Below are 16772 nucleotides of genomic sequence, written 5' to 3' on the forward strand. Positions count from 1 at the left end.
AACATTACACAGCATATATTTTTATTCCACATTTCGATTCACATACAATAATACAAAATAGTATCTATTAGAGATTGAGATTCTGTAATTGCTTAGCTAATAATTACTATTTGTAAACCAAAACTACTCGCATCGTTTACTGCAGACCACCAACAATGTTAAGCATTGTAAAAAAAACTAACAGTAAGTACAATACATTGTATTTGTCTCAATAATGGACGGATTGGACGACATTATATAAATTATACTAATAATTGGAATGATTATATTATTTAGTCTTGTTTTGAATCTCGCAATAAGTGTAAGATTTATGTCAGTACATATTTATTTTTATAAATAAAATTACTTAATTTTCTTTATATATAAGAAAAAACACTCAATTATTTTCAATACAGGTCCTTCAGACTGAAATGTTATACAAATATTATCAGATCACGAAAGGTAAAGTACCTAATAAATAAAGGAACACTTTGGTAAGTAATTCTAATTTTGCATACTAAGCACTTGTGTGGAGCGCTGAGCATTTGTGATGATGTAACATTATTTGGCTTCCATCACGGAAGTATTAAATGCATCCCGAAATTATTAACTTATACTTTCCCTTACTAACATCTTATAATGACACATCCCAGTATGTGAACGACTATTAAGAAGGTTACTGCAGAAGACATAGCCAAGCCAGTTGCAGCATTGCATCCATCACTACTGCAGGTATATATGCAAGTCCTATATTCGAGCTTGTCACCAGGTTGTTGCACATAGTTACAATAGTTGCCCAGGTCCAAAGATGAACAATATCTTTTTGTGCTGATGCCACCTGAAAAATAATCATTTGTAAGTACAAGTTTTCAAGAGGATATGTTACAATAATAGGAGATTGACAAATGTAACCATATCAATCCAGCTTCCCCTTCAGGGGTTTTTAAAGAGCCTTTGCTTACCAAAAATTTCCTTAAACCCATTAACATTTAACTAGGCTAATCACATTTATAAAGGGCTTAAAAATCGTAAATCGTGTTTATAAGGGTAGGGTTAGAACTAAGAACACGCATTCGGTTGGGCGATTTTTTAATTTTATATCCCTTTAATATCTCCACTAGTAGTCAATATAGTCTGTCAAGCAAAGTCTGTCAGTAGCAATGTAAAGCAAACTGAAGTATGGCAACACTCACATAGCAGTATTGCGCTAAGAAAAGCAGCAATGTACATCGAACCGAAACATATTTTTTTTCCGCTGAGCGCGCTCTTCGTACGTCAACTAAAATTGCCGCTCGCGGTTTATTGAAGCATTTGGAAATTGTTATTATTATGAGAGGGACAATTTAAACTGGAGTAAAAACGATGTCAATCAATATGATAAACGAGATCAAAAAATACCTATTTGCAAACGGACTATGCTGGAGAAAATAATGTTTGAATCAAATCATTGCTTCCGCAGGTAGCTGGATTTTAATATATTATCAGATTTCTCGGTTGGAATTCAATATTAAAGATATATCACGATAAAATGCAATACAAATGCTCCTTTATGCAACCTTCAAAAGCTAATTAGACATATTTAGGTAGGTACAATCGAAAAATATATCAATATATTGAATTAAAATAAAGGTTTGTATGCTTAGTAAAAGGTGGACGCAAAAGGCGAGCGCTCGCATTCTTAACCTTTGGTATGCTTAGGAGCAGATCTGCTACATATATATTCAACTTAAACATGAAGATGTCATAGCTAAATAAATGTAAAGGTTAAGGCATTTGCACTTGAGTACTTTTTACCAAAACGAGCTGTTAGTAGGTACCTATACTACTGAATTTAACTAGAATAAAACAATCCATTGTTTTAATTAGGTAAATATTAAAACCTAGGTAAGTAACCCCTGAGCCATCACTGGCAGCGGTAGCCCTGGTAGGGTATCACTGTAACTATTCTTGTCACAATTGCAGGGCTTATTAAATATCAAATATCTGGACTATTTACATCATTTTGATATGGTTTTATTCTGTTTTAGCAAACTTAGAAGACAAATAGGGAGCAAAGAGAACATGAGCACCACGGTAGAAAGCTGTTTTTAACATCAGTTCAGAAACTGAAGAAGCCCAAAGAAAATAATTATGCCACTTGTTAATTGTAAATTAGTGTATTTCTCTTGAACAATGTCACATTCACATACCAGTGTAATTTTGAAATGGTTTTACATTATACTTATATAAATATACAGATTAAAAATAAATAAAACACAACTGCAGATATTTTGGTGTTCATTTAATTTCAAGGCAATTAAGATACGGATCACTTTAGCTTACTTACACTTAATTCAGGCCATTCATTGAAAAAATATCATTAAGTTACCAATGTTACTGGTCCACTCCAACCAAGCATCAGAATACTTTGTACCTAGTCACTTATTGCATCTTAAGCATAAAACAGATCTGTTTGAAAATTTGTAATTTCAAGTTTAAAGTTTCCATTCCAAGTTTCAAAATTTATTCAGTAGTAGTTACACATAAAACTTAGTCTTAAGCAATTTGCCTAATTTATAGTACAGAGATATTCCAATATCTCTGAGACCACTCTTACATGCTAGCTTGGTAAGGTTTTGCTCACACTACTGTTTTTATACAGGCTAAAAATGTTAGATATTTACATGTATCGGCTAGATCATATTTTATATGTAGATAATTAAAAAAGTCATTTAGATATCAGGAGAATGCTGTTAAGAAATTTTATTAACTTTCACATTAGTCTATTCAAGACTTGTCAGGAACTGACACAATTTCAGGTACTCAAAATATTAATAAAAGATACCTTGACAATGGAAACTTAACAACTTCCACTCATGTGAGTAATATGGAGTTATATTGTTTCTGGATAATAGAAGGTATGATTTAAATGTTAAAATATTTTTCTAAAATTATGCACACTGAATAAATTATTTTAATTTATTGAACAAACAGGTAAAGCGACTTAAAACTTCTCTTAAATAGGTACATACCGACTTCAGAAAGTATAAACTAGGATTTTCCATAGGTATACATGTGCAATAGCTGAGTGCATGAAACAAATCAGCCTAAATAATATATTTTCGTGATGATTAACAAACGGACAACTTTTACAATAATAATCTAAACTATTGTACCAATTTTTTTAGTTTTTTTAATTAACAAGTTTATTTTTCGTCTTGTTTGCGTTGTACACGTATGTACGTAAACCGCCGTAGGTAAGTTTTGTATGAAGAGAAACTTTTACGAACGCCTTATATTGGGAGAGTTTTAATCCTGCAACAAACATATGGAAGTATTAGGTAGATGTTGCGAAAGAAAGTAGGTATAATCAAGGTTCTTAAACGTCTTAAGATTGTTTAAAAAAGTTACCTTTGAAAATATTTGAGGACTTCATCTGTTGATATTGGGAACAATCGAATCAGTTGCGGTTTCGAGGGCACAATTCGTGGTCTTATTGGATATATTGAGGCATACGTTTTATCTTTATTTAAGCCTTTTAACCCTGAAACAGAAAAAACTGCACATTATCTTAAAAATTCTCCGGGATCTTGCAGTAATTATCATAACCTCAAAATTTTCTAATGGTTAAGATCAACGAGCATGATTTTACTTACATTGTAGGCATCTTGACTTTGCTTATGGTCATGCACAATATTATTTAATATATTGATATTTATTTTAATGCTGGGAGCAGAAATTTCTCTTGAATTAGCACCGATTCGGAATGTAAACAAACAAGATGGACGATCCACATTCTACAGATAAAACACAGATTACACGCGATTTTGGAATTATTCGAACACAGTGTTGCTAGCCCGCGATTTTTCAAATTTGCCGCGTTTTTCTACTGACAAGATTTGCTTGACCAACTATAGTTACCATATATATCTATTACCACTATGTAGATTTCCAATTTCTATCGCTAATTTCGAGCAACACCGGCTTCCGACACGTCATCGCTTGTATTTCAAAAATTGTATTTCGCCGTTCTGCATTGATTTTCGAGTGACGAAATAGACCGATCAAAATTGGGTTATTCCCACAAGTTACCACCAAGTTGTTACCAGTGGTAACTACTGGGATTTTTTTTCCCACCTTTTACCACTGGGAAAAAACCCACTAATATTAGATATTAAGGATATCTCGAACGATCTTTTAGTTTTATTTTGTCAAGTGTTTGACAAGTGACAGATAGTTTTGCCGCGGTTTTGGTAAAATGTGACATTGACAGTTAGATTACGACAGAGAGGAAAAACTCAAGCAATTGAATAAAGGATTTTGGATTGTTTTAATTGTTGTAAACTCAAGATAAATAAACTATTGTAAACTAATTCAGTATTTCAGTGCGAGAGCTAATACTAGTTACCACCAACTCGATTTGGTGGCAACTACTGGGATTTTTTCCCAGTAGTTACCACTGGTAAAAGGTGGGATTTTTTTTTTCCCAGTAGTTACCACCAAAATTTGGTTAGCATTCAATACAAACATCGGAATGTCCAATTGTCCATAAGAAACTAGATCCATTAGAGCAGCAGCATCTGGAAGAGATGCTAAGCAACATATCCGAAAGACGCGACCTAAGCCCTCCTACACATATACTCGCAACTTGACTGGACAACTCCATTGCGCTCTGTATGACCGCATCTTCAAGACAGTTTGGTTTGCGAGCCACATTATAATCCGGACAAGAATTATTGATGGAGTCACCATTGCCGGATACGGCATGGAAGGACTGATAATGGGCAATAAGGTCGTGTATACATATTTTTAGCACTTTGTCCATATCGATATTTTTAGACTAGAATGTATATTTACAATACATATTTTTTTCTTAATTAGGTTAATAAACATGCATTACTTACCTATTGTATGCAAAGTGAGAGTGCAAGGCTGTAAGACCAAAAACCCAGTGCAATCCCTAACTGTAAAACTGTGAAATCAATACATAGTCATCTGCTGTTAGAATAGTGATTTAATATAAACATTAACTGTTAGTGTACTGTAAAGGCAAAGTTAGGTGCATTATTTTCAGTAACTAAGGCAGTTGGTAAGGAATTATTATAGTTATAGACTGGTCAAAGGTTTTAGCCTTTGTGCGACTGATTTGTATTTTGTTAAATAAGTAAATAATGTTTAAATAAAATTAGCCACAAAGTTCAACTAGAAAATCACTGCAAATTTTTTTTACCAACATAATATGAAGTGGTAGACCTTTTTAACACCACTTTTTTATCTTAAAATGTAAATTAACACATGAAGCAGAAACCAGTGCCGAGATAAAAAAATAGGATTATTGTAAAATAAAACAATAACCAACCAAATATTTGTTAAGCAACATAAATAAAAATATGGTGTTACACAATGAAAATTTTACAGAAAACTTGCTAAGGTCAATCTGGTTAAATGTAGCTGGGCTTCATATTGGGCCTGTTTACACATTGATTAGTGTTTATTGCGAGTGGATATATTTGCCACTAAATGCAAATATATGAACTCGCCACCCCCATGTAAAGCCCAGCCACACTTGCCTCAAAGCCGCACTTACCAATATTGACCTTATGTGACTTTAATAAAACAAATCAACCAATTGAAATGGAACCTGTATGCTTTATGCAGAACTGAGCATTAAAGACATGTTCACAGGAAGTAGGCTTCAGGCTTCCCCCGTCCAGGTGCATGAGGACATCACCACACTCCATCGTAGTTGAAGAATTGCACTGATAGCAATCTATAGCTACAACTAGTACAATTCATTGGTTAGTAAGGAGAGATAGTTACTTGTTATACACTTACCCACCTATTCGTAAACATACTACAAGCCTCAATTATGCAAGTCAAACTTATACTTATGCAAGTCAAAAAGTGTTCCCGCATACAATGACCTAAACATATTGTAATCACATATGTGCAGTCCTAACTTTTTAGTTCATTCCAGATAGATTAAGGTGCAGACAGCCATCCTCAGCCTTATTAGAATTCTACGCCCCTTCAACTCTGTAAATTATCTACTTGGTAACTAAGGGGGTTAGTTCTTAAGAGGTTAAGATATTACCAAATCAAATGTTTAGTACCTACTCCATCACCACCAAAACTCTGAACCCATTGAACCCAAAGTTCTCACCTTCGTACCGTCCGACGTGTTTTATACAATATTGGGCGTCATGAATATCGGAACAGTCCTTCGGTAATATATCTATGTCGTTATCAAAATATTCATTGCACTCAAAAGGGTTTTCTGAGTCCGTCCCCGAACATTGATAGCAGTTTATTGATTCAACTAAAAAAAAAAAAAACAAAAAGAAATAAAACAAAAGAAAAGTTTTGATTTGGAAACAACGCCCTAAACTTACCTGTCTTCAATGATGTAAATGTCAGATACATAAAAAGTACTGATTTGTACAACTGCATCATTTTAATGGAACGTTTACAGTCAATTAATACAAGAAAGTGGTAGTTACATTGAAAAAATCAATAGAATATGATAACCATTTAGTTTAGCGGCGTACGTACAAAACACAACACGCACAACCACAGATAAGAAAAAGGATAGCGACAAATCGACAATAGCGATGTTAACGTCATTCATAATTCATAAACTAACGTTCATTCATCTGTCAAACTTATGCCGTGCCGAGGTCATACATACATACCTATATACTTTACTCTTTGGTCATACATAACATAACTCCCATAGATGGCCTACCATCTAATCATGGATCCTAATCCATAGATATAATATTCCCAAACTAAAGATGGAGTCTAAGCCAAGTGTCACCGTAGCCTCACATACACAGACACATCTTTATGTAGGTACGATTAACAATGCGTAACTAGACTAGTGATGGGCTGCTGAAACATTCCCGCTACCAGTAAGTTTCCATTTGGGAATATTACTAGTAAGTAGCCCCACACAGAGCGAGCGAGCGAGCACGTACGTGTGAGGCAATTTCCTCACGCACAAACCAGCCAGTTTAGACGTGCCTTGGCCGAGGCGGTGCGTGCGTTTTCCTCGCCCGAGCGCGCCGCCTCAGCCGAGGCACGTCTACACTGGCTGGTTTGTGCATGAGGAAATTGCCTCGCGCGTATGCTCGCTCTGTGTGGACCCGGCTAGTTACCAATGTTACCGGTAACATTCCCAAAAGATGGTAAGATACGAAACTGATGATTTATATGAGATAAAATAAGGTTCAGAAGTTATTTTCTTAGTACAACAAGTTATGTAGGGTAGACCGGGGGCAATTGAAACAATTTGCCTTTTACCGCCTGTAACCGTTGATGTTTATGAGTAGAAAGATGTACGTCCAAACTATTTCAAGGTTAGTTATCTGGTTCCTAAATGAAATGTATTTGGACGGTCTATAATCCATAGTCTTTTGACAATAATATAATAAAGAGAATGGGGCAGAATGGTTCAATTGACACCAATGGCTGTCAATTGAAACACTCAAATATCTTCGGCTGAATGAAAGTACTTATATCTGTTTTATACTTTTTCATCACTACCTCTGCATTAAATGAGCTCATCTAAAGTTCGCAAGCATAAAATAAACATTTCACAATGTTTGAGCATCAGTGATCGGAACTATGGGAGTAAAACTTTAACAAAACTTGTTAAGCGGACATAAAATAGTGCATACAGCCCTAAAAATATTCGTGTCCATAGGGATAGGAATAGTATAGTACTTACAGCCATAAAAATATTTACATTCATAGATATTCGAATATGTTTAAGGCTATAAGCATTTTTTTTACGTCCGCTTGATAAGTTTTGTTAAAGTTTTACTCCCATAGTTCCGATCACTGATGAGCATCTGAACATTTCGATAAAAACATGCGAAAAAAAAAGAGTAGCAGACTAGTAGACCTTATACATTTATCTTCATCAAAGTAGTTTTAATGCAATTATAAAATATCAGTTTTTTGTAATTTTATTGTTTGTAAAAATGGACATGTAAAAGTGCCCCTGTGGCCTATTTGCTGAATAAATGTTTGATGTTTAATCACAACCATTCCGTGTACCCACCCTGTGACAACGAGTGTTGCAAACGTCGGGATGTAAAATGAAATAATAGACGCAATAAAATAGTCAGTTTAAATTGTTTTATTAAACAAAAACATGGCTATATGCCAAATAAATAAAAAATTGCAGTGGCCGACCTCTTTAATCATCCGGTTGGCAGCAGTTGGTTGTTGCAGATTTCGGAAAAAAACTTTGTAGATCTATAATTAATAGAACAAACACAAATAATATTGAACATTAATAGCACAAACATGTGCATCGGATATAGAACCTCCTTATATTTTGAAGTCGGTTACTTTTGGGCACGATTAAAACACAAGGACGATTGAAACGTTTCAATTGTCCACAAGCAAGTTGTTTCTATTGTCCCCACACCTCGTTTTTCATTTCAATGTCAAATATAATATATAATAACCGACCAAGAGCATGTCGGGCCACGCTCAGTGTAGGGTTCCGTAGTTACTCTTCAGTCACAATAAGCTAAACTGGAGCTTAAAGTATAGTAAATTGTTAACCAAGGGATGAAACGGTACCTTTCACCCGAGTTAAACAAATAGGCTTTGCATAATTAAAGCAAGTCTTTTTAACATGAAGGGAAAACTTTTTGCGATAACTCAAAAACAGCTAAACTGATCATGTCCGCTATAGTTTTCATTTAATGTCTTTCTTAAGCTCTACTTCCACGATTTTTTTCATATTTTTTGGACCTATGGTTCAAAAGTTAGAGGGGGGGGGACACATTTTTTTTTCTTTCGGAGCGATTATCTCCGAATATATTCACTTTATCAAAAAATGTTTCTTGAAAACCCCTATTAGTTTTGAAAGACCTTTCCAACGATACCCCACACTCTAGGGTTGAAGCGAAAAAAAAATCACCCCCACTTTACATGTAGGGGAGGTACCCTAAAAAAAATTAAATTTTTAGATTTTATTGTACGACTTTGTCGGCTTTATTAATTTATATATCCATGCCAAATTTCAGCTTTCTAGCACTAACGACCACGGAGCAAAGCCTCGGACAGACAGACAGACAGACAGACGGACATGGCGAAACTATAAGGGTTCCGTTTTATGCCATATGCCATCGAACGCTGATCAACGGCCATTAAAAACATTCGTTTACACACCAAAATAATTTGATTAGGCAAAATACAAGAGTAAACGAAGTAGAGAAGAAAATATACGAGAGCATAAGTACTTACTTTTTACCGCTTATTACTGAATTTTTAATTTCCAGTTGCTGTTGTTGTTAAGTAAGTTTGTTAACTTAGGGAAAATACCTGGTAGTATTGGGAATATTACCGGTATTTACTTTACAGATAATCCTTGACTGGCTATACTATATGGCTACAAATAATAGCATTATTATTTATTTAAGTATTTAACACGAAAAATACGTATACAATTCTAATTATATTTTCAAAGCTTCTCAATGTTACCGATCGGGGGTAATATTACTGGTAACGTTACCGGGAATATTTCCACTTTGAGTAAGTTTCTGGTAAAGATCCATCAGTCATCAATCGTGAGCAATAACGTCCACAATAGTATAAATAAAAGCGACTGCGTACAATCTAATACAATATGACCCCCTACTTTGGTGAGCGACCACGATAAAGTATAAAAACGCCCATTGTGACGAAGGGTACCTACAGAACTCTACACAGAAGATGGCCCGATATGCTCTTGGACGGTTTATTTTGGAGGAAGGAACTTCATTTAAAAATATACTTCATTCATCATTCATATCTGCTTCATGGTGAATTAGTGTCTTCAAGCAAGGGTATGCTTGGCACATTTAAGATACCTACTTACTAATTTACGAAGTATAAGTAACTCATACTTAAAATCGATTCTCGTCATTCTAGAAACAAGCATGCTAGACTGTCTAGCAGGTGAGCTTTCATTTTTACCCATTTTTCTCCCAATTGATTACATGATAATAGAAGATAACTTGAATTACCAAGCTAAATTGGCAGCGATTTTAATAGCCCAGACGGTGCAAGTTATTTTAAACGTAACATTTTTTACAAGATTATGACGTTTAAAATAACGCAAAATCCCTGCCAACTTAGCTTGGTCTAAACCAAGCTAAGAGAGCAAGTTAGCTCTATGACGGTTGATAACTCCGCAGTTTCGCTTGGGTAGGAGATGTAAATAAAAATTACCAACAACTTGATTCAGTGTTTATTTTATATCGCATCTCACATCGACAATATTAATACAAAAATAGTTATTAAATAAACCGGAACCTACAGTACTCTGTATCGTTAAGTAGGCAAACTAAGGCTATTTTATATACTATGGACGTCTCCATATCGTTAAGTATTAAGTAGACAAGTTATTTGTCATTATTCACAATTTTTCTTAATATTTCACACACATTCATACTTCAACACTATTTTCAACATTCTCCAATATGTATAATTAAATCACAATATGCATGAGCAGATACTTAGAAACTCATGTGAACTTAATTTGTACATTAAACTTAATATAGACCTATTTTAAATGCATTAACGTATTTAATATTTAACCGTATATACTAGCAGGCAGTTACTAGTAGAAATTAATATTATTGTCATCAATGTCTTACGTTTATACATTACAAAAGTAATCATCACAAAGTCGGAATGTAATTGATTAGTAAATATATAAAGTATTTGTAGAGTATTCATCACTAAATAATACATACCTTTAAGGTAGTTAAGTATATAAAAGAAGTACAGATAAAAGTACAGTAAGACAATATTACTAGGTAGGTGGATAAAATGTATACATTAACATTTTACACGATTGGCACATTGGTCCTTAGTAAGATGTTAGCCTAGGTAACCCTATAGAGGAAAAATGTAAAGTCGGTAAAAAGGCATTCAAACATAGAAGACATGATTTTGGTCCCAATTCGATTTTCCTTAGGTACTAAAATTACACTGAAATAATGTTTGAAAATTTTACCTAAATATATATTAGGTAGGGAGTTCAAGGCACTCTGATCTGTACGGTGTGGGTACGCTTATTGTTGTTTTAATTGTTGAGTTGTGGTCGGAGGGGAAGCGAGCGTTCGACCCAGATGTTGGGGTTCTGCATCATGTCTTGCCACAGTGAGACTTCTTTGCCTACGCTGTCCATCCAGTTTACGTTGGCTCCCATGTATGTTCCTGCAACAACAAATTAATTGGAATTAGGGTTATACAGACAAGGGTTTTGTTTTTTGATTCCGAAAATGTTTTAAATTGTTGTGCCAACATAAGGGCTAAAACATGAATCTTAAATTGATGAATGGAATTGATGGATGAATTAAAAGGAATGTCTATGGGTTCTGTATATTGTCTATGTTCACTGAAAGATTCGTAGCAAAACCACAGAATAAATAAAAGTACTACCGTACAGAAATGACACCTACAAAACCGAAGTTTGACAGCGATTCAGGGACGCATCATACTGTCCTTTTTTAATGTATGCCACTATCCCTTTCGGCTATTTAGGGTTGTCAAAATTCAAGTTATGTTATTTGTGGCATAGATTTATAATTAGCATAGATGCCTGTACACGTGATATGAATCTTTTGTCCTCCAAATGAGGCATGACGTTTACATTGATAAAATTAATATGTTTACTTTAAAATCCTTGTATGACTATAGAAAATTATATTCTTTTTTAGTTTTTCATTCTTTTATTTCAAATATTTTTTCGTCTTTTATAAGATTTCCGACTGATCCGCTTCTATCTGCGAGATGGACGGAAAGTTTCAGCAACAGGGGGCCTACCGCGAAAACCGAAATTCGCAAATTGCGGGGATCTTTCTCTTTTACTCTCACTAAGACGTAATTAGAGTGACAGAGAAAAATGCCCTCAGCTGACGAACTTCGATTTTCGCGGTAATGGCCCAGTTTCGGGGCTATTGATTTGTTGCTAACAGAATTTTAACGTCACTCTTTGTAAATAGGCTCAGAAAATTATTGTTATTATTTTATGCACATAAAATAAAAAATAAACATTTCACAAAGTACAGAAATGCAAAGTCCCGAAAAGAAACCTTGAAAGCTTTTCCTACAAATTTAATATCTACATACACAATTCCAAATGATTGATAGCCAAGTATAAGGATGTGGTTAAAATCCCTCTACTTTGAGGGGAATAAATTAACACTGGCAACCCATTTTTGTATATATGTGTGTGTCGCTGAGCGTAAGACACGAGCGTCGCACGCACACATCAATCGTGTTTCGGCTTCACTTTTGGCAGATTAGCCTTATGAGGACTAACTGTCTATGTGTGATAGGTCAGTGATTTGTGGTTGTGCACGTATAGGGCAACTTGACACACGCGTTTTTGTGTGTCAAGTTGTGCCAATCCTAATAATTGCTCGGAGCGATGCTGAACCGGACGGAGCCGAGAATGCCCGAAAGGAGGAGTGTCGCCCCACTGGAAAAACTTAGAGACGAAAGAAAATAACCACTAAGAAAAAAACTAGATGTAATTGTAATTTATTTTATGGTTTAACTTTATTACTTATTCCAATTTCTAAATCAAGATTACAACTTTTACCACGGACATTATTATATTAGTGACATGTTAAAGACTCTGACCATGTTAAGTCTTAATACCGAGTGCTATGTCAAGTACGGCGCGCTCCTGTTGGCAACGTTAGGTATTTGTTTGAACCATCACCACAGCATATGCAATATACGCACCAGTGCCCAGCGACAGGCGCACGGCCCCCATGAAGTCGTTGGAGGCGAGGCGGTCGCGGTCCCACAGGCTGAGCTCGAGCGCGCGCGCGGCGAGGTCGAGCGGCGCGAGGCCGCGGTACGTGAAGGTGTGCTCCCAGCGCGGGTTCAGCGTGCGCCGGCACACGCTCGTCTTCTGCTTCGCCAGGCGCCCGCGCTCGGGGAGGAGGTAGCTGGAATTATTACTACATTATTGCAGAAGCCGGGAAAGGGCAACTAATGGATGTTTCGATTTCAACAAAGAAGTCGAAGCCACGAATTGCTATTCCTGCCGAGGCATATACAGTACTTTTCTCCAAACATGCAAGAAAATAAGGTAAAATAATCATTATTTAAGCACCTAGTATCACTGAAATCGAATCTTCATATCAAAAATGTCAATAACAATTTCCCTCTTAAATTATTTTATAAATGTTAAAAGCACTACTTATTCTGCCATTCAGTACTATCAGTACAATTGTGAAAATATATGCTGTATAAGATCCTTAAAAAATAGAACATTTCACAAGTTACACGAGTCCAAACAAGAGCTTCTGTAATGTGCGTCGAACTAAGTTGCTTTAGTTCCAAACGATAATCGGGCGGCGTGAAATTATTCTTTAGAACTAAGTTGACGCTCATTTTATACTACGTCGGTGGAAAACAAGTATACGGCCCGCCTGATGGTAAGCAGTCTCCGTAGCCTAAGTACGCCTACAACTCCAGAGGAGTTACATGCGCGTTACCGACCCTAAAATCTCGAGTTTCGACGTTACATATCGACTTATTATTTCTTTTTATTGTATCTTAACGGATAAATGAACAGATTTAGTTTTCGGACATGTTTCCTTGACTGTCTTTTAATATGTGTCCGGAAGCCAAACACCATTGGTGTAATTTTTTCTATAGGTAGAAGAAAAATTAAAATGTCACTTGCAGGTGAGGGTGTCTTAAACAAATTGAGATACGGCCTTAAAAAACATACTATATGTTTATGTGTGGCTTACCTTTTGCAAAATACATCTGCCAGTCCGTTCGGCTTGGTGGCGACGACGTTCTTGGCTTCCTTCACTAGCACGTGAAGAGTTCCTTTGGCGCGCGGCCCGGTCTCGGGCAGCTCGAACTTCAGGCCTATGATCAGGTCTCCGCGCGTGCCTTGCTGCTCATCGAATTGCTCCGTCTGGGGAAATAGACAACGTTGTTGTACTAATTACAAGACATGTGTAGTTTTACTAATTACAAGCTTTTATTTAACTTGCCCTATTAATTACTGTGGGTCAAATCTTGGAAGCTACATTTGACCCATTTCCCGATTTCCTGATTAAATCAGACGACATACAATATTGTGTTTAGGAATATTAGCATTATCTCGATGAGTATTAGTTGCCTGTGGAAAGAAATTAAGTGATAAAAGCTTGTACCAACAATGACATTTTTGCCAAAAACTTTATTGTAAGTTGTTCTTACGAAGCCTAATAAAAAAAAAATAGTATCGGTCATAGCCAAACTAGGATGGGTTGGAACACCTCGTGAAATCAAAGGGATGCTATTGTGACCATCGTAGGCCAAGCCCTGGTCGCTCAAGTTTGTTTTAGTCTAATCCAGCCAGCTTTTCATCTTAAACTGAAAGGCGGTAAACAAACCTGCCAAGCTCTTAAATATTATAACAAACGATGTCAGCGAAGCCGGCCAACACGTTAGTCACGTTTAGGTCATGCTACGAACATCAACAATATTTTTTTAACTTCCTGTACAATTACATCTAGGTACAAGCCTACAAATACACCCAGCTGCAAAAGTACATACCCGGTTTACGATTTAATTCCATTCATAAAGTGGCTGTGCACTTTTCCAGCTCGCTGTACGATATGGACAATATGGTACTCACCCGCTCGTGTAACTTGTACCACATGGGCGCGGGGTCGTCGAACACGACGTCGGCCAGCGGCAGCGTCACCTGAGACACAAGTCAATATTTACTTCCGTAATCCGTAGAATTATTTTAATGTTAGTATGTCTCACGCGACAGTTTAAATTCGAAACTTAGTTTACGTAAGTATGGAAATAAAATTATTTCAAGCAAAAAAACTACATAACATTTCATTGGTTTCATTATTACGAGTAAGTTGATTTAAAAATATAGATTTCTGTAATATACTTTGGCAAGCCTTTGTCTGGAAAAGGCGGCAAATTTGAAAAATTTGGCGCGAATGATCAATCTCTATGCACATTTTGAATTTCGCGCCTTTTTCTACTGACAAAGTTAGCTTACCAAGTATAGTATTTAGGAACAGACTGCATTATTACCGTTGTAAAACTCAAACAGGCATTAGTTTAAATTAATACTATTTATCTTAATCTTACAGGATAAACACCATACACAATTTAATAAAGCAATGCCAGCTTAGGTAAATTGTAAGTACTACAATCCTGGTAACAGCGGGCGAACATCTGACAGTTCGGGCTTCGCTAATAGTGCACTGTTGTGACCAGATAGTCCTAGATGGGACACCGACCGTAGGGCTGCACACAAGCCACGTAATCGATTATCACTAATCTTACCTCGCCGAGAAAGTCGTTCCGGCCGAACATGTCGGCGTGCCACACGCTGAGCCACAGTGTCCGTGAAGACAGCGAGGCCAGCGGCTGCACGAAGCTCAGCGTCTCCTCGAATATTGGGTTGAGCGTGTTCTTCTTCACCTTCGTCTTCCGTTTGCCAGTCTTGGACTTGTCCGGTAACAAGTACACCTGGAGTTGAGTTGCCAAATGTTTAGAAAAGGTTTATAAGTTTCGGGAGGCAAGCGATAGCACAAATTTCCAGAACTAAAATTGGAACTCAAATTCTCTAATTAGGTGTAACGCATATTCTTAAATTGAAACGCAGTTAAACATAAAAATTACTACTTATAGACGTTGGTCGCTATAAGACAATGTGACGATTGGAGCCCAAAATTTTAAATACCGATTGAATTATTAAGCTTTAACAAAAAATACATTTTGGAATTAAGCCTTACATACATTTTAACTGCAGGAGGAAGTAACTGATTTCTGGGTGGACTTCTGTATTCATGTATTAATTTATTTTACAAACGCAACGGCATTATAAAAACTAGACATCCAACAAAAACTAACCTTAACATAAGGATCCGACCGATTCCGCTTGACATCAACAGGCGCGAGGTCTCTGCACCTCCGCACACCGACCTCCAACGCTCCGAGCCGGTAGTTGTACAGCAGAGAGAACTGGACGTCTCCTCGAACCGTCACGTTGCCGCGCATACCCTCGCCTGCGCCCGAGTAGACTGATGCCATAGATTCCGAACGGCCCTGAAAAAAAAACAATAAGCCGATTAGAACACGAAATGTATGTATATGATCGGAATCAAACAAATAGGATGATTCAGAATGAAAACTGCAATGAATGTGGGTTAAAGTCTGTCTAATAATAAAGAAAGATGATCCAATAGCAATAAATATATGACATCATATCAGATGCATCCAAATATATATGGATTTTACACGCTTTTCTCATTTATCCTTACTAGATTCTATTTGCAGGAATACAGTAATTTTAAGCACAACAATGCGCGTCAAGGGTAGGTAAGCTGTATAACTATATCATAATTGATTCACAGTAGGCATAGGCATAACCCTCAATTATATGTATTATCCTTAATGTACAAATTAAACAGATTTCCTTTTTATAGAGGTAGTTACCAAGTTATGGGTTGATTATAATGTATAAAACGCTTAAGGTACCGTGTAACAACAATTTTATGTTTAAATGTAAATAATACTGTTGATTTTAGATTCAATCGTCTATTGTTTCCACAAAAGTGTTTGCTAATCCGCGACTAATATAGCACAATGTCTGCTTTGGTCTGTATTATCTCGGACACATGATACTAGTTACAAACAAATGCCACGGCGAGTGTGGACATACGCGCATTCACACCTTGTTCCATATTTTCTGTTGCATACACTATTTTAATACAAGTATTTTGTCCTAGATGGCTTTACCTGTTACGTATTGAAAAAAT

The 16772-nt window shown here is 36.1% G+C and overlaps 2 protein-coding genes across 6 annotated transcripts in view; both read right to left on the reverse strand.

Annotated features, from left to right (window-relative positions):
* Window positions 1–4: 4 nt before the first annotated feature.
* On the reverse strand, window positions 5–6750 carry LOC133520630 (U-scoloptoxin(05)-Sm1a). 3 transcript variants are annotated; one of them, XM_061855164.1, is made up of 4 exons: window positions 6351–6604; window positions 6122–6277; window positions 5600–5740; window positions 5–817 (listed from the first exon to the last, which is right to left on the reverse strand). In XM_061855164.1, the coding sequence occupies exons 1-4, from the start codon at window positions 6409–6411 to the stop codon at window positions 606–608; spliced, it is 570 nt and encodes a 189-aa protein (XP_061711148.1). In that variant the 5' UTR covers window positions 6412–6604; the 3' UTR covers window positions 5–605. The 3 variants fall into 3 exon arrangements, with proteins under 3 accessions (XP_061711148.1, XP_061711150.1, XP_061711149.1); XM_061855166.1 differs by lacking the exon at window positions 6122–6277 and having other exon boundaries at window positions 6351–6750; XM_061855165.1 differs by lacking the exon at window positions 5600–5740 and having other exon boundaries at window positions 6351–6582.
* A 3444-nt stretch (window positions 6751–10194) lies between these two features.
* Window positions 10195–16772, reverse strand: part of LOC133520619 (uncharacterized) — a 133395-nt gene continuing 126817 nt past the window's right edge. For all 3 annotated transcript variants that reach the window (XM_061855141.1, XM_061855142.1, XM_061855143.1), the window contains 6 exons: window positions 15865–16059; window positions 15295–15480; window positions 14621–14689; window positions 13740–13912; window positions 12718–12926; window positions 10195–11181 (listed from right to left, as the gene is read on the reverse strand). In XM_061855141.1, the coding sequence (XP_061711125.1) occupies window positions 11048–11181; window positions 12718–12926; window positions 13740–13912; window positions 14621–14689; window positions 15295–15480; window positions 15865–16059 (966 nt within the window). In that variant the 3' untranslated portion in view covers window positions 10195–11047. The remainder of the gene's footprint in view (window positions 11182–12717; window positions 12927–13739; window positions 13913–14620; window positions 14690–15294; window positions 15481–15864; window positions 16060–16772) is intronic.

This window comes from Cydia pomonella, chromosome 8 (assembly GCF_033807575.1).
Source record: "Cydia pomonella isolate Wapato2018A chromosome 8, ilCydPomo1, whole genome shotgun sequence".
Classification (NCBI taxonomy): Eukaryota; Metazoa; Arthropoda; class Insecta; order Lepidoptera; family Tortricidae; genus Cydia; species Cydia pomonella.

Bases quoted from the DNA above. Each gene is read 5' to 3' on its own strand.
- LOC133520630 (XM_061855164.1), bottom strand. From the start codon at position 6,411: ATGATGCAGTTGTACAAATCAGTACTTTTTATGTATCTGACATTTACA. The intron at 6,278-6,350 runs GTAAGTTTAGGG...TTTTTTTTTTAG, and splicing joins ATTTACATCATTGAAGACAG to TTGAATCAATAAACTGCTAT. The intron at 818-5,599 runs GTTCCATTTCAA...ATTATTTTTCAG, and splicing joins GTTCTGCATAAAGCATACAG to GTGGCATCAGCACAAAAAGA.